This window comes from Gymnodraco acuticeps, unplaced genomic scaffold (assembly GCF_902827175.1).
Source record: "Gymnodraco acuticeps unplaced genomic scaffold, fGymAcu1.1, whole genome shotgun sequence".
NCBI lineage: Eukaryota > Metazoa > Chordata > Actinopteri > Perciformes > Bathydraconidae > Gymnodraco > Gymnodraco acuticeps.
In genome coordinates, this window is record NW_022991642.1 from 913,245 (window position 1) to 937,435 (window position 24,191).

The following is a 24,191-nucleotide window of genomic DNA, read 5'->3' on the forward strand; positions in this document are numbered from 1 at the left end:
CTGGACTCATTCTCTTGCTAGCTAATGCTTCTCTGTGAATCATGCAGTGCGTCCATGTAACGTCAGGGTTTACCTTTTTTATGTGGGCCATTAATCCATTTACTCTGCCGGTCATCGCCGCAGCGCCGTCTGTGCACACATGAGAGCAGGATTTCCAATCCAGCTTGTGTTGAGAGAAAAAATGGTAAATAACGTTAAAAACGTCCTGTCCGGTAGTTCTCCCCGTGAGTTTCTTGCAAAACAGAATGTGCTCGTTCATCTCCAAAGTGTCTTTGTAACGCACAAACGCAATCAATTGTGCTTCCCCACTGACATCCGTTGATTCGTCCAACTGCAAAGCGAACGTACCAGACGCTTTACATCTTTCCACCACTTGGTCAATAATGTCAATTCCCATGTCGTCGATCCGATGGCACACAGTATTATTTGACAACGGCACTTTCTTCAGGACATCAGCTGCTTTCTTATCGAGCATAGTTTCTGCGAGAATTATAGCAGCAGGCAAGATTAGCTCTTCGGCTATGGTAAATGGCTTTTTCGATTTAGCAACGAGTAGCGACACGGCATAAGATGCCTCCAAGGCCTTGGTTGAGACCGATGTCGCTTTCTTTAGTTTTTCTTGGCTTCCCTTAAATTCAGCCAGCTTTTGGTGGAAAAACTCTGCAGACTTACCCACACAGGCGGGATGTCTAGTACTAAGGTGCCGATGTAAATGGGATGGTTTCATGCTATTATTAGAAAGCACGTCGCCACAGATGAAACACATTGGCTGCGGTGGCTCTGTAGTTGTTACCGTAAACCCGGAGAGCACATAATGTTCACCAAACTGACGATTCTTCACCTACTCTGTTTTCATTTTCTTGAGAACGGGTTCTCCTGATTCAGCAGTATCACCTGTGCTGTTGTTTCTGGATGAACCAGCTCGACTCAGCCATTGATCCATAATGATTATGTTAGCAGAAATTTTGATCTCAATAAACACCAGCGCATTCACTTGATAGGATGTTGATATTTTGCTAGCTAGCAAGAAAACCAGCGCGCCACTACAATGATGATGATGATGATGATGATGATGATGAAACACCTGACAGTCCGGCGGGAAGCTGAACGCCACGGCAATAATAATATATAGCCAGCACGTGATTACTTAATTTGAATGCCCCCAATTTTAGTTACATTATTACAGATTATGCATTATTCGGGGACAGTTTTCCTGTAAAAATTTTAATTAAAAAAAATCTAAAATCAAATTATTATTTTTTTGTTTTACTTTTCAAAATCTTTTCACGTACCCCCTGGGGACCACCCACGTACCCCCGGTTGGGAAACACTGACGTATTACATGTAACGGCATTAGGTCATCAGGATACAAAATAGGAAAATGTATTCCCTTACAGTTACAGAAGCAAAAACAATCAGATAACAGGTACATGTATGTGAAACAGGGCTCATTAACAGGATAGCAATGATAAAAAACATTTAGAAATAAAGAACAATACATCAAATCATCCTATATCTCTATATGGAAACTTGGAGCCCTCAATCCAAAATAAAAATGGTTCATCAACAGTCAGTAGTTAACGTATCAGAAAATCAGTATAACAAAAACATTAAACATATTGTCCACTTATGTTTATAAAGATGGAGTTCATTTAAGTCGCATAGGAATATTGTGCAACATTGTTAATCCAGTCAGACAGATTTTTCTCATGTGTGAACTGTCATAAGACTTATTCATTGTCCTCCATCAGCTTCTGTTTCCATGTGTTCAGCTGAGCTGATGATTGGAGGCTCTGCCTCTGTTATCCTCAGTTTGAATTTCATTAAGCTGTGAGGACTGACGACCAACACACTTGTGTCTTTTGAAATCATTACGCCATTTAAATATTTTGTCACAAACATTGCAGCTGTATATTTACTCTCCTGTATGGACTCTCATGTGCGTCTTTAAATGTCCACTCTGTGAAAAAGCTTTCTTACAGACTGAGCAGCTGTGTGCTTTCTCTCCAGTGTGGATTTGCATGTGTTTTTTTAAATGTCCACACAATGCAAACGATTTGGTACAAACTGAGCAGCTAAAGGGTTTCTCTCCTGTGTGGATTTTCATGTGTCTCTTTAAATCTGTATTCTGTGAAAAAGCTTTCTTACAGACTGAGCAGCTGTGTGGTTTCTCTCCTGTGTGGATTCTCATGTGTCTCTTTAAGTCTATATTCCGTGAAAAAGCTTTCTTACAGACTGAGCAGCTGTGTGGTTTCTCTCCTGTGTGGATTCTCATGTGTCTCTTTAAATCTATATTCTGTGAAAAAGCTTTCTTACAGACTGAGCAGCTGTGTGGTTTCTCTCCTGTGTGGATTCTCATGTGTGTTTTTAAATGTTCAATCCGTGAATAAGCTTTCTCACAAACTTTGCAGCTAAATGGTTTCTCTCCTGTGTGGATTCTCATGTGTGCCTTTAAATGTCCACTCCGTAAAAAAGCTTTCTCACAAACTAAGCAGCTAAATGGTTTCTCTCCTGTGTGGATTCTCATGTGTGCCTTTAAATATTCACTCCGTAAAAAAGCTTTCTCACAAACTGAGCAGCTAAATGGTTTCTCTCCTGTGTGGATTCTCATGTGTGCCTTTACATTCCTACTCTGTGAAAAAGCTTTCTTACAGACTGAGCAGCTGAATGGTTTATTTTCAATACTACGGCTTGAATCACTGACAGATTCATGTTTATTTTTCAGTGAGTTTGTGCCTGACGCAGGTTCTCTGGTCTTTTTCCAATCAGCACTGTCTTCAGTGTCAGGTTCAGAAGAGTCTCCAGTGTCGTCCTCAGTCTTTGGTTGTAAACTACTCTCTGGATCTGAGTTCCTGGCTGGTTCTGGTCCTCGACAGTCATCTCCATCAGCTTCTGTTTCCATGTGTTCAGTTTGTCTTTGAGGAGGCTGTGAGGACTGAGGTTTCTCTTTATCATCTTCACTCTTCACAGAGTCAGGAGTGAAAGTGGACTTGGTGATATCAGCCTCCTCCAGCTCCTGAAGCTGATATCCCTCCTGACTGATCCTGAGTTCCTCCTGTTCCTGCTTAATGTGTGGGAGGGGATCTGGGTCCTCCTGGTCCAGACTGGTGCTCCACTCCTGCTGGTCAGGGAGAACCTCTTCTTTAACCTCCACCAGCAGCTGGACATCTGCAGAAAACAGGAAACGCAGTCAGAAAAAAACTGTTAAGTGTTAGCATTTAAAAATGTAATCACCATTACAATGGGAGACATTTTGCAGCCCTAATTAATGCTTTTGTTTTTACACTTTCATATTATCTTTCTTAGTCCCACCTATTTTTGTTGTCTCAATTCACCTTATGTAGCCCAACGCCTTTCCACTTCGAGTTACAAATGAAAAAGGAGGTTTTCTTCTGGTTTAGCACTAGCTGCAATGTAAACAATGAATTGTATTTGGCATCGTTAACAGATACACTACGCCTATAGAATGGTAATACTCTATTACAAATAAAAATCCTGCATTCAAACCTTATTTAAGTAAAAGTACGCAGGTATTAACAGAAATTAACACCTTCTTATGTAAAATAAATTATACTGCTATAACATTTTCCCTGTCAGTGTTTTATTTATGATTTTTCTTGATTATTTGCCAAAAGTATTAAAGTAAAAACAAAAAGTTATAATATAATTAAGAAAATAATTTAAAAAAGACAATTTACAAAATACACATCCTGTAACAGTTTTTAGAGTTTAGCAGCCAGGTATATATTGCACAGTTATTAACGGCATAAATATATATTGCACATATAGCACATAGTTGGTTGGTATTCAACCTGTTAACCTGTTAGGCCCCAAGCCTGTTTTTCAGGTTTCAGGCTCGAAAATGACATTCCCAGAACAAATGACCATATCTTCCCTTCTAAAAGGGTTAAATTAATAATCTTTTTTCTCAAAATAATGATAAACCTGTGAGTTAGATGTAGAAAAGTCAGAATCAATATAGATGTGTTTTTTATTTTAAAGAAAATTCAGATTGAACATGGTAAAAAACTGTAAATTATAGTGTCCGTCCAAATAATATTTTGTACTTATAGTGAAAACTAACCTTGGATGATGGGTTAGTAGACGAAAAGCTTTAGGAATCCAAAGTACAACATATAATAAGTACCCTGTATCAAGATTGATGCAAAATAAGTGATATTTGGCCTTTTTAGACAGATTTAGCAAAAAAAACCTCTTCTGTGGCCATTTGGGTGGATTTTCCTTATCTCTGGCCCCCCTTGTTCGATTTTGACATGTGACATCTCTTTCTGACCGTTAGAGCCAATAGAATCCAAGGGAAATCGTCCCACACACACTCATGTTAAAAAAAAAAGGTAGCGTCTCTGCGCATCCTAGCTTGCAGCAGAGGGGAGAAATATCGCTGCTTTCAAGCAACGGAAAAGCTGTTTTATTGCTTATGGATTATCAGAACATTTCAAAGGGGACGCAGTCACATTGGATTAACCTATGGATTAACTACAGCATCGTTTTTATCGTTTTAATGCCATTGAAGACGAGTTTAGACCAGAACAAGACGAAGGTAAGCCATGTTAGCGTTGTGGGCTACCTAGCGCCACTTGTTTTGATGTACGTTTTTGTTGATAACGTCGCCTCGATACATTAATATGCTTTAAGAAAAAACCCGACTACTGTACATCACAGCTCTCTATAGGGTTTCATTTATCTTGTTGGCAGCTCATCCCTTAAAAACAGAAGTCTAAGAGTGATCATAATAACATGAAATATGAAGGGTCTATTTCAAGCTTGTTATGTAAATAAGTTATTAGGCTTTTTTGTATCAACTGTAGAGCCGATGAAAGGGAGTCAGAGGCGGTGTGTTCAGTATGGAACTCCAGACTTTATTTTCCATTAGCATGAACATAAGGTAAGTACATCTGCTTGCTACTACATGTAAAACTAGTATGACAACCTACACACGGTACCTTCACACACTGGTCCGTGTTGCAGCACACAATAATACCACAGTTAATTATGTCCCATAATGTGCCCCCACACAAGCACCCCCAGAATTTACCCATAAACAAAGTCTGTGCAGTGAGGAGGAACGACAGGCCGGCCACCACGACTCCTGAGCACAGAAGCCGGGAAAGCAACCACCATAGGGGCGGTCGCCGGAAGAGGCGGAACACTGGCTTGATCGTTGGAGTTGGCTTGAATATGATGCCAATATAAACAAGGTCTTCTGTCGGCTCTGTACATCAATGCCGACCTATGCTGACAAGTAAGTGAAGAGTAGAAAATATTATGGTATATTCGCTATAGGGAAATGTCCCAGCAGTTTAGGACAAGGAAGGCTAGAGGCTAATATATTATAGCCATTACATGTCTAACTCCTGATAATGACAGGAAGGCAGAAAGCGCATTATACACATAATAATACTCATACCATAGTGTCACCCTCCTTTTTATTTTATTTTAAAAATGACCACAATATAATTATTTTAATAAACCAAATATGAACAATTGCTTTATAGAAATGTATAGTAGGCCTAGCTAGTTAGTGGCTAGCTAGTGGCTATTTACATATGATATTTAAGCAGCAGATTGTTTTGCTTGTTTAGGGACTCTCCACTCTTCAAGGGCCAGGTAGCAGAATGCTCCACAGGGTTTGACCCGCATGAAAAAAGCACCTCACACCAGGTGTGTGTGAGGAGGCAGAAGGCAGCAATCAAAACACCCGCTGTGTTAGCTGGGATTCATGTTAATGGTGAAATAGATGCAGGTTTCCAGGATAAAATGGAGAATATGTTTCATACAGCGTACTATGTTGTCAAGAAAGAAAAGCCATTTACTGACTTTCCGGACCTGGTGCAGCTCAACAGTAGGACTGGCTCCAACATGACCAATTGTTACTTGTCAGACAAGGCATGTTTAAGGTGAGAATCACAAATACATTAATACTGTACATTCCAAATTTACTATTTAATTAACTTTTTACAATTCCTTCATTATTAATGAAATTCCCTTTTTTTACCTTCAGATTCACAATTGATATCTACAATGTGGAGAGGGAGCAACTGCTTTCTGACCTAAAGAATGCAGGCTATATCAGTGTGATGATTGACGGGGCAACTGATACTGGGAACCTTGAGAATGAGATTGTCTATGTCAAGATCTTCAATAAGGAGAGAGGAGTGGTTCAGTCCTTCCTTGGCATTGAGGATGTCAAAAACGCACATGCAGATGGTGTACTTTCTGCAGTACAGACAGTGTTTGAAAAAGCAGGTCTGGATAACTGGAAGGAAAAGGTGGTTTTCCTATGCGCTGATGGTGCGGCTGTCAATTTGGGGAAGAGGAATGGTGTGGCTGCAAAGCTGAAGGAAGAGATTGGACACCTGCTTGCTATACACTGTGTGGCACACAGGCTGGAATTAGGTCTGGTGGATTCAATAAAAGAGAATCAGAGGCTGAAGCAGCTGCAGGAGGTGCTGCAATATTTGCATCAGCAATACCACTACTCTCCAAAGGCACTGAGGGAGCTCAGGATGCTGGCAGATGCAATGGAGGAGAAGGTCCTCAAGCCTACAAACCTGAAGGGGTCCAGGTGGTTGCCCTACATCCACAAGGCAACACAGATCCTGTGTAATAGCTATGCAATCTTTGTGGCCCACTTTGAGGACCAGGTCAGCCCAGAGAGGACAACCCGACCTTCACCTGCAGTGATGGGAAGGGCAAAGAACATCCTCCACTACCTCAAAAGCCACACCAATGTCCAGTTCATGCACTTCCTGCTGGATAGACTGGACTTTCTCAAGGCACTGAGCCTCCAGTTTCAGCAGGATAGTCTGACACCAGGGGAGGCAGTGCAGTACATTGAGGCCTGCCTCAATGGCCTTACCGAGCTGTGTCTGGAGCCCGGAGAGCAGCAAAGGAAGATGTTGGCTGATGCAATGAATGGCACCTATAGAGGGGTAGAGCTCAAAAACACCACCACAGACACACTGGCTACAGACAGGAAGGAAATTACAGACATGCTTACCAAACATATTGAGAGCCGTCTGGGAGACCTGTTGTCTACCGAGAGCATTGTGCAAACATTCTCAGCTCTTGATCATAATGTGTGGCCAAAACTGAACAACTCAGATGAGTCCAAATAAGCCTTTGTCCTCCATGGACGAGCAAATATTGAGTCCCTGTGCCACCATTACCAGAGCATCCTGGTGCGTGAGGGGACCACAGTCACTGAGGTGTTGGGAGAGTACAGGCTCTATAAAATCTGGGCAAGAATGCGGAATGGGCCCCTCAGAGACACTCTCCTTGAAATACTCCAGAGAGGTGATCTACAGACCAAGTTTAAGAACCTAGGCATCTTTGCCCAGATCTACCTAACAATGGCTATCAGTACCGCAGCATGTGAGAGAGGCTTCTCTTGCATGAAGAGGGTGAAGAGCGACTGGAGGTCCTCACTGTCGACCCAAAATCTCACTCGTCTCATGTTCCTGACCATTGAAGGGCCTAGTCTGGATACCTTTGATGCTAAGAGAGCTGTTTTGCAGTGGTGGCAGTCGGGGTCAAGAGCCAGACGTCCAGGATTTACAGCCTGGTCATCAGGAGGACGGCAAAATCAACCGACCGAGGAGGAAAATGAGGAAGAACTGACGATTGAAATGTTGTAGTATAGTAGTAATGTAGTTTGTAAATAAATTACTATTGCAACAAATGTGTTCATTTTCTTCATTATTAGAGTCGATTTTTTTTGGACGAATTCTCTTGGGCCAGTGGTTACAATGGTGGGGCCAGTGATAATGAAAAAATCTACTCCTCTGTGTAGTGGCTCCAGCCTTCTATACACAAAAAATGCGAGGAGCCAGGAAATATCCAAAGGCTATTTCCTGTGTTTTGGCATGATGTTTTGGGTACGTGGAAGTATGCATTCCTGCGCTGCCCGTGAGGCAACCCAAGGTGTGCTTGGACCGAAAGGGCTGCGCGGGGGCCTCCACACGCTGCGTCTCACTCCGGCTCTCATCATGAGGCGCGTACACGCTCAGGGGATGGATGGAGGTGTGTGCAGTGCTGTCCACACGAGGCGTTATAACGGCGCTCATGGGTTTATTATAACCGTGTGTAGGAGGCGTATCTCGGACAGAGGAATGCAGCGAGCTCTGCCGGTTTTAACCAAGGTTAAAACCGGCAGGCTTCTGCCGCGAGCCCTGCTGTCTACTTAATCAACAGATTAGTGGCAGCCGGCTTAATTAGCGAGCTCTGCAGTTAATTAACCGATAGGTTAAAACCAGCAGGCTTCTGCAAAGAGCGCTGACGCCATGGCGCTGCGGGCGCTGCCGCTGGGGGGCACTCAGCCTGTAATGGTCGTCATGGTGACGAGCCACGCCATTGCCCTCGCTGCCCGTGAGGCGAAAGGGCTGCGAGGAAGCCTCCACACGCTGCGTTTCACTCCGGCTGTCATCATGAGGCGTGTACACGCTCAGGGGATGAGTGGAGGTGTGCGCAGTGCTGTCCACATGAGGCGTTATAACGGCGCTCATGGGTTATTATGACCGTGTGTAGGAGGCGTATCTCGGACAGAGGAATGCCGCGAGCTCTGCAGGTTATTAACCGATAGGTTAAAACCAGCAGGCTTCCGCAGGGAGCCCTGCTGTCTACTGTAAGAGAATATTTTCATCTGATCTGTTTATAGAGTCTCTTATGGTTCCTTAGAGTCTGTGATACTGCAAACATCTGCTTGTAGTCAGTCAGAGACTCCTCTGTAGGTTGAGGTCACAGGTCAAACGCTTCTCCTATGTCCATGGGGGAGGGTTGACCTGGCAGCATCTCTTTGAGACAAGCAGACCATTGTCCCCCATCGGCTATTGATTAGGTAAACGCGGGCTTTCTGTGGGCGGCCTCTCCTCGTGTAGCAGCGATGCTTTGTGGCTTAGGGTCAGAAATCATTTTGGCGGAGCACTGGACATGTGTGAAACTAAGATGATCTCCCGGCCGTATTGTCTGTACTTTCTCCAATAAAACTCTCAGTGCTTTTGGCCAACAACGGTTCCAGAGTCCTTCATTCTGCCTCAACATTGCAACAACAGAAGTTTACCTTCACAATTGGCGTCTACGAATAGGATACCGAGATTTCTTCAGAAGACTGGTAAGTGCTTTTTTTCAAATCTATTTGAACAACTGCCTTACCAGACTCTGTGATTGACGGTATCAAAATTATCTGTGAAACTGCGCGAGTGCAATTTGTTTTGGTCTCTCCACTATGTACATCTGAAGGCTTAATCATAACCTGAGGAATCGGTGTCAAAAGGGGATTTTATCCTGGCCGGTTCTTCCTGTGAATGCTGCTGGGGCAAGTGCCAACAAAAGCAAGCACAGCTCATGTATAAAACAATAAGAATATTTGGGGCTAATAAATAACCTCGGAACATCGACTTTTAACGATTTCCGCTGTGTGTGGTTTCTAGAATTAAATTACTGGACAATCACACACTGCAAATATTCGGAGAGACCTTAAGGAAAGCATCAGCAAGGTGGAACCTCTGTTTAAAAAAAAAAGCAATGTGAGGATTTGTAATTGAAACAAATTGCCGAATTCTGGAGATTTCAACGGGTTTAAATCAGACCAATCCGTTTACGGGTGTCTGCTCAGGCCTGCACGAGGGAGGGCGAATTCCCCTCCCCCTGTGGTGAACGGCACACGAGGAATGTTTAAGAACACAGACTTGTATTTTCTGTTAATCACACCATAAGCTCAAGAACTAAATTGAGCTATTAAATGGGAAGGGTCGTGGCAGAATATTACGTTCACACTGTTTAATGAACTAACTGATTATTGAATTGGCTGTTGTTTATAAAAAATTTTTTTTAAAAAGCACTGAATTAATTAAAACAATCGCTGCTCTCGGTCGGTTGAGCAGTTTTACCACTACATTTGCATAGTGGTTTTGATTGAGAATAAGGTAGTTTATTGCTCATCAACAGATTGAATATGGCTGAGAAGAGCCCATATTAAACAGATATTTCAGTGCTCCCGTTGACGTTTCCGTAATTTCGGACTAAATTAAACTGGATGATTTTTTTGGCCAGGGCACTGATTTTGTTGCGAGTACATGTTTGTTTGTCTAATTGCAGTGTTTGTTTTTATTGTACTAACCGTTAAACATAGGTAATACTGCCTCCACAAACGATTCAGTTGGTAAGAGGAAAACCATTTCACGCACAAAGACACTTAAAAAAAACCCGATTGCAGAAAACCACTACACGCATTTGTTTTCTCCAAACATGCCGTCTGGAATTGTCGGAAGAACTTTGGATTGGTCTAAAGTTATGCCGTTTACATCGTTACTTTGCGAACACTCACAACAGATTAATCAGAAAGGATTGATTCAATTTGATTGGCCTCTGACAGGTAGTTTTGATATGGCCGTGTTGTGGCAAGCATTTAAACTGGTGGAAGATAATTCAAATTGTTCATGGGATCAGAAATACATGACAGAATGTGTGAAAGCCTGGATGACTTTGGCAGAAAAGCGGGGTTATGAAGAAAGGAAAAATGCAAAATCTGTTGGCAGCGAGCGAGGCTCCATTGAGCTCAAGGCGCTTATTGATAAAGTTGCTCAATGTGCAAAAAGTTGTCATTTGCTTAGCCTAGAGGCTGCTTTTGATGTAAGATCAGAAAACATGTCCAGATTCAGGGAAAGACACGGTGAGAATGTTCCAGACATTGCAAAATCCATCATTTATGATTGGATTAAAAGACAAGGTAAAACTCCAACCCCATCTCAGCTCATTTGTATTTTGACAGACGCAGGGCTGTTGGACGGAAAGCAGGCTGTATCTCTCTGTACGAAAATAATTCCCGCGACAGAACTCTCAAATCCCGTTGCGAGAAACTCCGATGATGATCTGTTAATGACAGCTGCAGCTATCATGAATAAAAATGGTTTGAGATATCACACAGAACAATATGGCGAATTAGATTCGGCACACGCCGGGCAGAGTGCAGCAGCGGGGGAGGAGAATGTTTTACATGACAGTCCGCGATTGACCCCCACTCCTCGCACTCCGCCACTCCTCTTACAAGATTACCCAGGTTCGCCGTACGGCAGCAGTTTTCCAAAACATGTGCAGCGTAAAATGTACACGACAATGCAAACATCTCAGGATAATAATTCTGAAGAAAGTGTGACCGCCCCGAAAATTCTGATAGGAGAGGTTCCAGTTTGCAAACCCTGGACACCCGCTGAGGTCATTGATGTCACTAATCACGCTCCCAGTCCCACTAAAAGTCCAGATGAGTATCTGTCATGGTTGACTAATGTTTGTTCAGTTTATAACTGTTTGGTTCATGATGTTAAACAGCTGATAATCTTAACATACAAGGCAGATTGGCCCACGTGCAGAGACGAGTTTAAATTTCCTGAGTGTACGGCCGCAGGGGACTGGCCCACGACACAGACGCGAGACACGTGGATACAAAACGTCGCTGCATTGGCTATCAGAGCATGCGCTAAAACTCACACAGATTTCTCCCAAGTGACGGCATGTGTACAAGACCCAGCGGAAAATGTCCCAGAATGTATCCAGCGTTTCATGACAGTGTGGGATAATAATGCGGGCATTAAAAGAGAGGGTAATGATTTGTTTGCCATACAGACCTTGTTACATAATTTAATCCCAGAAACGGCTCAGGCCTACATGATGGCGACTCCCGAATGGCAAGTTAAAAATTGGAAAATGACGATAGCCACAATGCGTGCATTGCATAGGAGCCAAATATTTCTTACTCCCAGAATTTCACAACTGCTTCAACAATTTCCTCAAAACACCCAGGCTTATCAAACTCAAGGACAGAACCACACCCAGCAGTATCAAAATCAGGGGAGATCACAGGATTATCATAATAAGAGCAGACAGCAGCAGAACAAAAATCCCAAAAAGTTGATGCCATGTCATGTTTGCGGAGAAACCGATCACTGGGCAGGACAGTGTGGTAAGCGCTGGGGGGTCCAGCAGCACACACAGCCCCCCCTCACCCAGCCCCCCTTCTCCCAGCCCGCACTTCCCCCTAACCTCCCCCAGCAGTCCGGACATCTGGCATTAATGCAGTCTCCACGTTATGACAGACAGAACCAGGGGCAGAACGCTCAACAAAGTGGATTTAATAGAAGATAGTGGTGCCAGGAAGATATAGGATCAGAATCACAGCATTTCCCCATTCAAGCAGCAACAATTCGCCTTTCCAATAACCCGCGTGAAGATCCGATTATGCCCGTTGATTTTAGTGGTACGGCTGTAGATATTTTGATTGACAGCGGAGCCACCTTGTCTGCCGTGCGTACTAAGGAGAAAGTGTGTGAAGCAACCAATAAATTTGTCACAACCATCGGTGTTGCTGGAATTTCTATGTCCGAACCCATTTCAGAGAACACTAATGTTTCAATTAATGGATCAAACGTGGAACACTCTTTCATTATTTCAGATGGAAGTCCTATTAATTTAATGGGCAGGGACTTACTATGTAAATTACAGGCAACAATACATTCCACTTCAGACGGATTGTTTTTGACAATTCCTGACAGTAAGGTCTATCAGGCAGTCCAATTCATTCAATCATCGCGAGACAACCTTTATTGTTGGTCATTTCCAGATTTCAATATGATTTCTGTTTTCTCCACAACAGGGATTCAGAAAATTGCTAGCATTTCTCCGGTTTGTGCGTCTTTAATGTCTCTTATGCGACCTGTGTTGAATTGTCATTGCACAGCAGCCTTTAATCCGTCAGATGACTACGCGCAATCAGTAAGAGGTTTTTGCAACAAATCAGATCGGTTGACAAGTGAACAATATTTGTTCATTTCCCGACAAGGATGTGTTTTACCCATCAGACTCACAACACCCCAGCAGGTTCTCCAAGTTGAAGAAAGCCTCCCCTACATAACGGTGGCTGTTACACCAGGCAGTAACCCAAAAGAGGTGGGGGCCATGGCAGCCCGCTGCCAGGCCCAGCCGGAAGCCTCACTTTCCTCACACACACACACACACGCACACGCACCTAACGTAATTAACTTTGGAGGGGAGCATTTCCTGCTGCGTCTCGCGGAGCCAATTGCTCTTCCACAATGCACTTTCCTTCATTTACAACCAAACCCCCCCACAGAGTATGGCCCCCCCTCAGATTTTTCAGAAGTACCGGCTGCATTATGGGCAAAACACAAGAATCATGTTGGGTTTGTTGCCTCAGCGCCTCCACATCGAGTAACACTTAAAGCCAACGCCAGATTGCCAGCTATCAGACAGTACAATTTGCCCCATAGAGCCATTTTGGGGATTGAAGGAGTCATCCAATCTTTGCTTGATCAGGGCGTGTTAATTTACACAACTAGTCCCTGTAATACTCCAATTCTACCCATACCTAAACACAATCGCCCTGATGAGTGGCGCTTTGTCCAGGATTTGCAAGCTATTAATGTTATTGTCATTCCGACAGCTCCAATTGTGCCGGACACCAATTCGATTTTAGCTTCTCTGCCCCCGGACTCTAAGTACTACACAGTGATTGATTTATGTTCAGCATTTTTCTCTGTTCCTCTGCATCCAGACAGCCAGTATCTGTTTGCATTTACTTTTAAAGGTAAACAAATCACATACACGCGCCTCCCACAGGGGTTTGTTGAATCCCCTACAGTGTATGCAGCAGCTGTGAGGAGAGATCTGGACACTTTGGTCCTGACAGGAGGTAGTACCTTGCTTCAGTACGCAGATGACCTGTTGTTAGCTTCTCCCAATAAAGACGCCTGTCGCATCGACTCCATTCTGCTCATGAAAAGACTTTCTGAATGCGGACACAGAGCATCCCTGGCCAAGTTGCAATACTGCCAGACTGAGGTCACGTATTTGGGTCACATTCTGAGGGATGGACACCGTCTCCTCTCGCCAGCAAGGATTTGTCTGTTGAACAAAGTACCACCACCTCGCACAAAGAAGGACATGCTTTCCTTCTTGGGCATGGCAAATTATTGCAGACACTGGATTTTTGAGTATGCTGCGATGGATTCTGTCCTGCGTGCTGCCACTCTGCAGGCTGCCCCTAACATTGTTCAGTGGTCTGAGGACATGCACACTGCCTTTCAGGACTTAAAGCAGGCCCTCACATCTGCTCCTGCCCTGGGGCTCCCTGACTACCATCAACCTGTTCATCTACACGTCCATGAGAAGGGGGGCTTTGCAACGGGCATCTTGGTGCAGAAGCATGGCTCTAATTTCCGGCCTGTTGCATACTACTCATCTCGACTCTCCCCTGTGGTGCTTGGTATGCCTTCATGCCTGCGGGCTGTGGCCGCAGTGGCGATAGTTGTAAAACAATCCTCTCCCATTGTACTGGCCAGTGACTGTGTAGTACATGTCCCACATGCAGTTTTGCATATTCTGAACACCTCTGCTACTCAGCATATGACGGCAGCAAGGCGATCTGGTTATGAAGCGGTAATTCTTTCAAGTCCACACATCACTCTTAAACGTCCCCCCCCCCTAAACCCAGCTACACTGGTGCCAATTCCAGATTTTGAAATAACACATGACTGCGTCACAACGATTGACATGTCTTCCTCCCCCAGAGCTGATATGTTGCAAACCCCTATCCCTAATTCAGATATGATTCTGTACACAGACGGGTCTGCGAGCAGGCCGTCTGACACAGTACACTTAGCAGGCTACGCTGTTGTGAATGACTGGGAAGTCTTAGAAAGCCGAGCCTTGCCAAATGGCACGTCAGCTCAGGCTGCAGAGTTGTATGCTCTGCTCAGGGCGTGTATTTTGGCTGAAGGTAGAGTTGCAACCATTTTCACAGACTCCAGGTATGCATTTGGTGTGTGCCATGATTTTGGTGTCTTGTGGAAAATGCGCGGTTTCTTAACATCGGCTGGTAAGCCTATTCAACATCATGCGTTAGTAGCTGAGCTATTAGACGCTATCCTGCTCCCTGCACAGCTAGCAGTAGTTAAATGTGCTGCTCACACAAATTCGAATGATCCTATTTCGCGTGGAAATGCGTTAGCCGACACCGCGGCTAAACAAGCAGCAGTTTCCTCCTCTTCTATGGTGCTCCAATGCCCCTCGACACAACCCGCAGAAACCATTTGTTTGCCTTCCTTTAATGATGTCGCGGACATGCAAGCCCGCGCTGATGTTAGGGAGAAAGACTTATGGCTAAGACGAGGTTGTACACTTGACGCTGAGTCCAGCTTGTGGCTCCACCCAGACGGCCGGATGGTCTGTCCCCGTTCATTCCTCCATGTTTTGGCACATGTTGCACATGGCAAATCACATGTAGGAAAAGGAGGGATGAATGGGATTATAAAGTCACAATGGTTTGCTCCAGGCATTACACTAGCTACACACACCCTTGTAGATAGATGCATGATATGCCAGCAGACAAGAAGAAGAAAAGGTCCAGTTCAGCATGAACATTTACCACCGCCCCCCTCGGGGCCCTTTGTAAATATGCAAATTGACTTTTCGCACATGCCACCATGCCAAGGATTCAAATATCTTTTGGTAATAGTGTGCCAGTTCTCCAAATGGGTAGAGGCCTACCCTACCAGAAAAGAAGACGCCAGAACAGTTGTAAAGTGTCTTCTCAAAGATGTTGTCCCTAGATTTGGTGTTCCAGCAGGGATTAACAGTGACAGAGGTCCAGCATTCATTTCTAAGATAACCCAGAGTCTAGCTACAGTGTTAGGGTTCAAATGGCAATTGCATGTTCCCTATCATCCACAGAGCTCAGGCCAGGTTGAGAGAATTAACTTGACTATAAAGGAAAAACTCACTAAAACAATGTTGACCACAGGACTAAAATGGGTAGACGCGCTGACGCTAGTTCTGTGCTCAATCAGAAACTCACCAAATGCAACGACAGGGCTCAGCCCACACGAAGTATTGATGGGAAGGCCAATGTTCACAGGATCTAGTCCTCCAGTAATGCCCCACAGACTCACTCTTTTGTGGACAGAGGATTACATGACTAACTATGTCAAATATCTAACTGACATGTTGAGAAAGTTTCACAGGCAGGTGGCTGACAGGCTCACCCAGCCTGGTGAGGAGCCCACCCACCCTTTTCAGATTGGTGATAATGTACTAATCAAATATCTTGAAAAATATTCTTTGTCTCCCAGGTGGAAAGGTCCTTTCCAGGTATTAATAGTGACCAGAACAGCCCTGAGAGTACAAGGTAGAGCGGAGTGGATTCACGCTTCAAGATGTCGTCTCTCTCCTCTACCGGATGCTGGCGTGTGAAGGCAGTCACCATCATCGTCATTCTGGGTTTACTGTACCTGGCCAAGAACGCCCTGCTAGATGAAGCTGTGAAAATCCCAACGACAGGTGGCGAGGGACCTCGCCCATCTGAGGGAGAAAATAAGGTGCTCTTATCTAAGAGCGCAGACGACTTGACCACTCAGGGTCCAGGCCCTGAGGGCAAAACAACACCAACGGGCAAAGAAGTGCCTAGCGACAAGGACAGGTTGTATCCAAACACCACACAGACACTCAGTATGGTGCAAGAGACACAAAGAGAGAGAAAAGGAGGGAGAATAAGGAGGATTGTCTCCCTCCCTGATCATAAGTCAGAGACTATTGCCTTTAACTGCCCAAGTTCAATATGTGACTCATCTAACTGTATTATTGTGTTTCCTGTGTCCTCAGTTTACCCAACATGGGAGATATATCCAAAAAGCCAGTACTCTTGGTTCAGGTTCGCACCAGAGGGGGTAAGGATGGCTCTTAACACCATCGAAGAAATGCCCCCAGAACTGTGGTGTAGCACGATAGAACAGTTCGAGACACTGATAAGGAATGAGGTCAAATGTACAGTGCGGAAGCCAGATTACCACATTCCCAATCTAGGTGATACTGCATGCACAGTTACTGGACCAAATAGCAAAACAAATGTTCCATCTACTCCACTTAAACAATCAGGAGGCGAGGTAGATTCTTCAAAAAAGGCCTTAATTACTCCTTATAAACAAACTAAAACTAATTCTGCAGTAAGTTTAATGTTAGACTATGCACATGAACGTAATGTTAGCAACTGTTGGTTGTGCCAAAATATGCCAGAATCAATGCATTCTCCTATGTTTAGCCCAATTCCTTTCACAAAAGCTGATTACGGTTTAGTAAACTGGAATGACATAGCATCTAGAATTAGCGATGAGGCTGAGGATTGTTATACTCCTTCCTACCCCATAGACTCTGAAAAACCTTTACAGTACAAGGGCTTAGTCTCTCTCATTGTTGATACAGTAAATAAAGATTACCTGCCTGACGGTTTCAAACGTTTGATGTTTTTAAAACTAATATATATGAAGAAATACGTTAACCTAGCTTTTGAATATAGATTCCAGTTAGCTCTAGCTCAGACTAATTGTTCAGCTAACTTTACAAGTCCAACATGTACAATGCAACCACACACACCCGCTTTGTTAGTGGAAGCTTTGGTAACAGTTGTGCCCTGGTTCGGCTCTAGAACAGTGGACTCCGTTGAGGTTAAAATACATGACTGTACGCAGCCAATACCCTTAGGCAAGCCCCCTACACTTGACTGCTCAGTATATGTCCCCCCAATTGTTGTGCATGAATGGAAGAATGTGTCCATCTGTTTCCAGAATGCAGTAGGATCTCACACCTCTCCTGATGTGGGACACAGCGACTGTAATGCCATAGTGAGAGTACATATAGCCAGAATTCCCCTCCCACCGAGAGTTTACTTAGTTTGTGGGGACCGGGCCTATGGATGTGTGCCATATGATGTTTTTTATGGTACCTGTTATCTAGCCTACCTAATCCCTTTAATCCGTAAAGTAGAGGCTACTGAGATTGCAGCAATACTTCCCTCTCTACACAGGAACAGCAGGTCAATTTCACAAGGACAACAGATAGCTAGCCTATTCTTGCCTTGGTACGGTATTTATGTTACTCAGCAGGAAATTGTCGCATTGTCTAAAGTGGTAGAACATCATTTAAATGTATCCAACACAGCGATGTTAGCTGAACACAAAGAATTGCAGGAAGTTAGGACAGTAGCACTACAGAATCGTATGGCTCTTGACCTCCTCTTAGCGGCCCAAGGAGGAACATGCAAGGTGATAGGAAGTGAGTGCTGTTCTTTCATATCTGATGCCACACCTGAAGTTATGGACATGGCTCATGATGCTGCCAGGGGAATAAAAGAATTGCATGAAACTCATGGGTTTACATTTGGGGAATTAAGTGGAACTTTTGGATCTTGGGGAGCGGGGCTGGTTAAATTTGTTGTTACTGTTTCAGTGTTTATCTTGGTTGTGCTGATCCTAGTGATCTGTTTGATCACTGTGGTTAAATTAGCCATATGAAGGGTTGCCAAGACCGCCCTCCAGGCCCCACAAAGGCTAGTTGGACATTCCACTGTAAAGGACACAATATTAATGTACAATGCCGAGCTTCCGGACCCCTGGGTCTCCATCGTGATCTCCGACCCGTGGGTACCTCCATTCAACGATTGAGATGTTGTTTAAAGTTGATATTCTGAATAAAGAACAGATGTTTTAATAATTGATTACAGTTGATACACTGGATTAAAGGACAAATGTCTGATTTTTCCTTTGCAGGTTGTGATACAAATAAAATGTCTGATTTTCCTTTTCAGATTTTGAACAAGTGTATTTGAATGAAATAAATGTATTACTAAGTGCCTTACTCTTGAATAAAGCGTAATGAAGTAAACGTAAAGTAATGTTAAAGATTGAGGACACTGTAACTTTACAGATTACAGATTGATCGATTAATCACTGTGAATTTATACCTTAAACTAGGAACCTTAATTGGATTTCTCATAATCCTAAATGATACCTCAATTGATTTCTTATAATCCTAATTGTGTTTTTAATAAGTAATTGCCTTAAAGTAAATCTTTGAGATGTAAGCTGATTTAGAATCTGTGTTTGATGAATGAGATTAACTGAGTGATAAATGATAAAAGATCTTATTTTTTGAAACATATATTTTGCTATAATATTTTGTATCCCATGTGTTTATTATTGTACCTTTTGACAAAAGATGCCAAGCACTGAAGAGAGATGATTTTTATTATGATTGACTGTGTTCAATCAGGGTGATTGAAATGTTTTCAATCTTGTTCTATTTTTAATGTAATGAATGTATCTGAGCCCACCCAACTCTGAGGACGCCTATTGATTTTAAGTATTGACTGAAATATTCTTAGACTAATGTTAATTGGTTATCAATAGATTGATAAAAAGAGTGAATCTGTAAGAGAATATTTTTCATCTGATCTGTTTATAGAGTCTCTTATGGTTCCTTAGAGTCTGTGATACTGCAAACATCTGCTTGTAGTCAGTCAGAGACTCCTCTGTATGTGGAGGTCACAGGTCAAACGCTTCTCCTATGTCCATGGGGAGGGTTGACCTGGCAGCATCTCTTTGAGACAAGCAGACCATTGTCCCCCATCGGCTATTGATTAGGTAAACGCGGGCTTTCTGTGGGCGGCCTCTCCTCGTGTAGCAGCGATGCTTTGTGGCTTAGGGTCAGAAATCATTTTGGCGGAGCACTGGACATGTGTGAAACTAAGATGATCTCCCGGCCGTATTGTCTGTACTTTCTCCAATAAAACTCTCAGTGCTTTTGGCTAACAACGGTTCCAGACTCCTTCATTCTACCTCAACATTGCAACAACAGAAGTTTACCTTCACATCTACTTAAACAGATTAGTGGCAGCTGGCTTAATTACCGGCTCTGCTACCTGCTGGTTTAGAGCCGCGTACGCGTGCTCCGACTCCAGGCAGGATTCGCATACTGCTTTTATCTCTGCTGGTCATAACTCATTATGAACCCAGAGCCACATGAGGGACAATCACGGACGCAGTTGTTGCTCATGATGATTCTCAATTGCTGTGCTTCAGTACTGTGCTGGTTTCTGAAGAAAAGAGGGAGCAGATTGCCGGGCACCCTTCCTATTTATACCGGAAGGAGGCCCGAGGGTGGGGCCCACCTAGCGGGTGGGGCCCACCTAGCGGGTGGGCGTGGACTACAAGTGTTTCAGTGCTGCGCGGGGGCGCAGGGGGATAACCCAATAGCTATAGCCTTCGAGGGCGAAGCCATATACGAAATAGAACTCGAACAACCCAAACAGCGTTATCACTGCCGCCTTGGGAACATCCAGGGGATGCATGGGCACCTGGTGGTATCCACGCACCAGGTCCACTTTAGAAAAAACCAGCGTACCGGCCAGATGCGCTGAAAAGTCCTGAATGTGCGGCACCGGGTAGCGGTCAGGTGTCGTGGCGTTGTTGAGACGGCGGTAATCCCCACATGGGCGCCAACCGCCTTTCGGCTTGGGAACGATGTGCAGAGGAGAGGCCAAAGGACCGTTAGACCGGCGGATGATACCCAGGTGTTCCATGGTCGAAAACTCCCCCCTCGCTACTGCAAGCTTAGAAGGGTTCAACTGCCGGGCCCTGAAGTAGACTGGGGGACCTTCGGTGGTGACGTGGTGAGCGCAGAGAAAGTGGGCAGCGTCAGTTCTGGAAATTCAGCCAACAGCCTGAGAAAACTGTCCGCCCCCGACAGCGAGCCCGACAGCCTGTCATACGCCACCTTGCCAAGAGTACACACAAGGTAGGAAAACCTCAAGGCATCAACCAAGCGTTTATTTTTAACGTCCACCAGGAGTCCGTGAGCACCTAAAAAATCTGCTCCGAGGAGGGGAAAAGAAATGTCTGCCGTCACAAAATCCCAGCTGAAACCGCTGTCCTCCAATACACAACAGTGTTTCCCCTAGGTTTACTGCCTTGGCAGGGTGCTGCCCGAATTTTTGTTATCCTCTGGAGCAGAGAGAGGAGCTGTGGATTATTGTTATTGATATCGTACAGTAACAAAGTATTTGTACATTAGAAAGTAATAAAGTACAGTGTTACACTGATACATTTAAATCACCTGACTGACTACAGCATATAACATATAACTGCTGCAACCCTGTGCTGCTTCTCTCTGCCTCATCCTCTATTGCTGGAGGCAGCTCCACCTCATCTGATCTCTAATATGAAAGCAATCATGTTATGATCATATTGAGCTATTGGTGTGAGTCTAACATTAAACAAACAGTCTGTTTGTCATACATTGCTGACGATATATTTTAAGAGGCAATTTGTTGAGTCACTGCCGCTAAATGCCGGTAGCATCAAGCTAGCAAATCCTGCATTAGCCTCACATCAAGAGCAGAAAGTCCAATTATCCTGAGCTAATTTACTGAATACAAGCGGCCGAGATGGGTTTTCTCCGCAGGGTGGCTGGTGTCTCCCTTAGGGATAAGGTGAGAAGTTCGGTCATCAGGGAGGGACTCGGAGTTGAGCCGCTCCTCCTTCGCGTCGAAAGGAGCCAGTTGAGGTGGTTCGGGCACCTAGTTAGGATGCCACCTGGGCGCCTCCCTAGGGAGGTGTTCCAGGCACGTCCAGCTGGGAAGAGACCAAGGGGTAGACCTAGGACCAGGTGGAGGGATTATATCTCTTCGCTGGCCTGGGAGCGCCTTGGGATCCCCCAGTCAGAGCTGGTTGATGTCGCCAGGGAAAAGAAAGTTTGGGGCTCTCTGCTGGAACTGCTACCCCCGCGACCTGACCACGGATAAGCGGGAGAAGATGGATGGATGGAATTTACTGAATAAACCAACTCACATCTCCCGTCTTTTTTTTCACCCAACTCATTAGACTATTCTTCTGCTGGCGCTTCCTTGTTGTTTTCTGTCAAATTCAATACTGTAGTTCAAAACCGCGGTACCTGCTCACCATCTGTGAGCTATTTTTAGAATGCGCACGCTACATTCTTTGTCACGTTCGTTGTTGCGTTCGCACGCGTCCACCTGGGCAGGCTGTGTGTGTTCTTCTCCCGTGACGATAACGGCTTGAGGTTAAAAAATTATAATAAACAAATGTGAAACTGGGGACACACACACACGGCCAGACAGCAGAGCTCGGGGCAATAATGCAGATTTGTTTGACTTTTTTACACTTTGTTGTTCTCCTTTCCTCCGCTCTTGTCTCTGATTGTGAGTGTGTGCATTCGTGTGTGTGGGGGGGGGGGGGAGCGGAAACAAAAAGAGAGCAGAGGGATAATGTGAATATGCAAAGCAGTGGACACTGAAACATGCACATACATTGGATAAATAACATAGGTGTTTAGTTTATTTAATAAAACAGCACATGTTTAATGTGAAAAGTGACCGTAGATAGATTACTTCAGTTGCAATTTGGTGCTTTATATATATTTGTTTTAAATGAAAAAATGAAAATGAAAAAACACCTTGAATTTCAGGCGGGGCGCGGAGCCTCGCCAAGACATAGGGGAAACACTGCACAAACACATAGGCCTCATGCCGTACGTGCGGATGGGGCCGCCATTAGCCGTCGTCAACTGCGGCCCGTGTCCCCCTCGAGCGACGTCCTCCCTCGACGCAGGAACCACACTCCGTTGAGCGCCTGTGTCACAAAGAAACAAGCTTCCTGAGACACTGTCGCTAACGAAGAGAAGCCTGCTCGTGCCGCCAACGCTCAGGGCCACTACGGAGCACCGGCTCTCCCGTTTCCCGGAGGTTTATAACTGCAGGGAGCGATGCACTTCTTCGCCCTGGCCCCGAACCGTGCGTGGTAAAAACACTCCTGTGTCCCCACACCGGCTTGGCACCGTCGCGGCCAGCCCCCCTCCAAGCTTTCTTAACTGGTGAGGGGGCACTGAGCACCACAGCTAGCGCCTCTGCACAGGTCTGCTGGGTAGCCAGGAAAAAACGGTCGGCCTCTTCAGCCAAGGCGCGGGGTTCAGTAATGGACGTGTTGGCTAGCGCTGTCTGAACCCGGGAAGGCAAGTGGCGCAGGAACGTCTCCTTAAACAAAATCTGGGGATCCTCCCCCCCACCGCAGATTCAGCATTTTCTCCATGAGCTGAAATGGCTTGCTGTCTCCTAGGCCTTGAATGTCAAGAATCTGGCGGGCCCTAAGCTAAATGTCTTAAGGAGAAGGGCCTTAATCGCCTCACATTTGCATTGGCGTGGGGGGGTCTGCAATAAATCTAACCAACCTGGACGATGTGGAGCTCCCCAGCGCTGCTACCACGTGAAAATATTTCAGGTCCCCGTCACGGACCTGTCGGCAGGGAAAGTGTGCCTCCACGTGTGTGAACCACGCTGCAGCGGCATGCTCCCAAAACTCCGGCAGTTTAACATAAACATCGCGATCAGCCATGTTCATTAAGTCTTCGGAATCTATCACGAAAATGTCAGGGTCACCAGTGTAAAGCCAATGAAAGGGAGTCAGAGGCGGTGTGTTCAGTATGGAACTCCACACTTTATTTTCCATTAGCATCAAGACAAGGTACTTACCTTTTCTTGTACTTACATCTGCTTGCTAATACATGTCAAGCTAGTATGACAACCTACACACGGTACCTTTACTCACTGGTCCGTGTTGCAACACACAATAATACCATGGTGAATTATGTCCCATAATGTGGCCCCACACAACTAAGATTTGTTAGAAAATATTATCAACATGAATTGACTGAATTAATTTTTTTAAGTGGGCTAATTAACACATTAATACTACTGTGTAATATACGTGTACATATATATTTAATTAGTACAATATAAGAAAAGCACAACTTTTATTTGTGGGCCATATTTAAAATTATACTTTTTGAATTAGCTGAGGGGCAATTCAAAATGGCCAGCGGGCCGCATTGGCCCCCGGGTCGTAGTTTGGACACCCCTGGTTTAAAGTGTTAATTAAGAGTAAAGGGAACAGACCTGCTCTGTGTATCCGAAGCTGAGGCTGTAAAACAGCGTCCAGTAGTTTCTGGAGTCTCTCGTTCTCCTCTTTGGAAAGAGACAGCTCCTCCACGAGTTCTGCTATTGTTTTTTCAAACAGGGCAAATATCTCTTCAGCAGCAGCAGTGAGTCGCTGCTTCTTCAACGACAGCAGCATTTGGACTTTACTCATGTTTACTAGATCACCTTTTCCTGCTAACTCCGTTAAACACACCGTTTCTCTCTCCATCAAACTCTCAATCTGACTAGTGTTGCTAACGTGTTTCCAGCTAGCATGCTAAACTAGCTCCTATAGTCCGAGGTAAACGCTCCAGAAAAAAGAGCACCGAGTCCATTCGGAGGT

The 24,191-nt window shown here is 44.7% G+C and overlaps 2 protein-coding genes and 1 pseudogene across 2 annotated transcripts in view; 1 reads left to right on the forward strand and 2 right to left on the reverse strand.

Moving 5' to 3' along the window:
- Positions 1–24,191, forward strand: part of LOC117534283 — an 865,641-nt pseudogene that overhangs the window by 344,832 nt on the left and 496,618 nt on the right.
- The window catches only part of LOC117534306 (phosphatidate cytidylyltransferase 2-like), a 44,173-nt gene that overhangs the window by 11,168 nt on the left and 8,814 nt on the right, over positions 1–24,191 (reverse strand). The window lies entirely within an intron of this gene.
- Positions 1,271–24,142, reverse strand: LOC117534289 (zinc finger protein 235-like). Its single transcript, XM_034198485.1, has 2 exons — positions 23,828–24,142; positions 1,271–3,168 (listed from the first exon to the last, which is right to left on the reverse strand). The coding sequence occupies exons 1-2, from the start codon at positions 24,075–24,077 to the stop codon at positions 1,916–1,918; spliced, it is 1,503 nt and encodes a 500-aa protein (XP_034054376.1). The 5' UTR covers positions 24,078–24,142; the 3' UTR covers positions 1,271–1,915.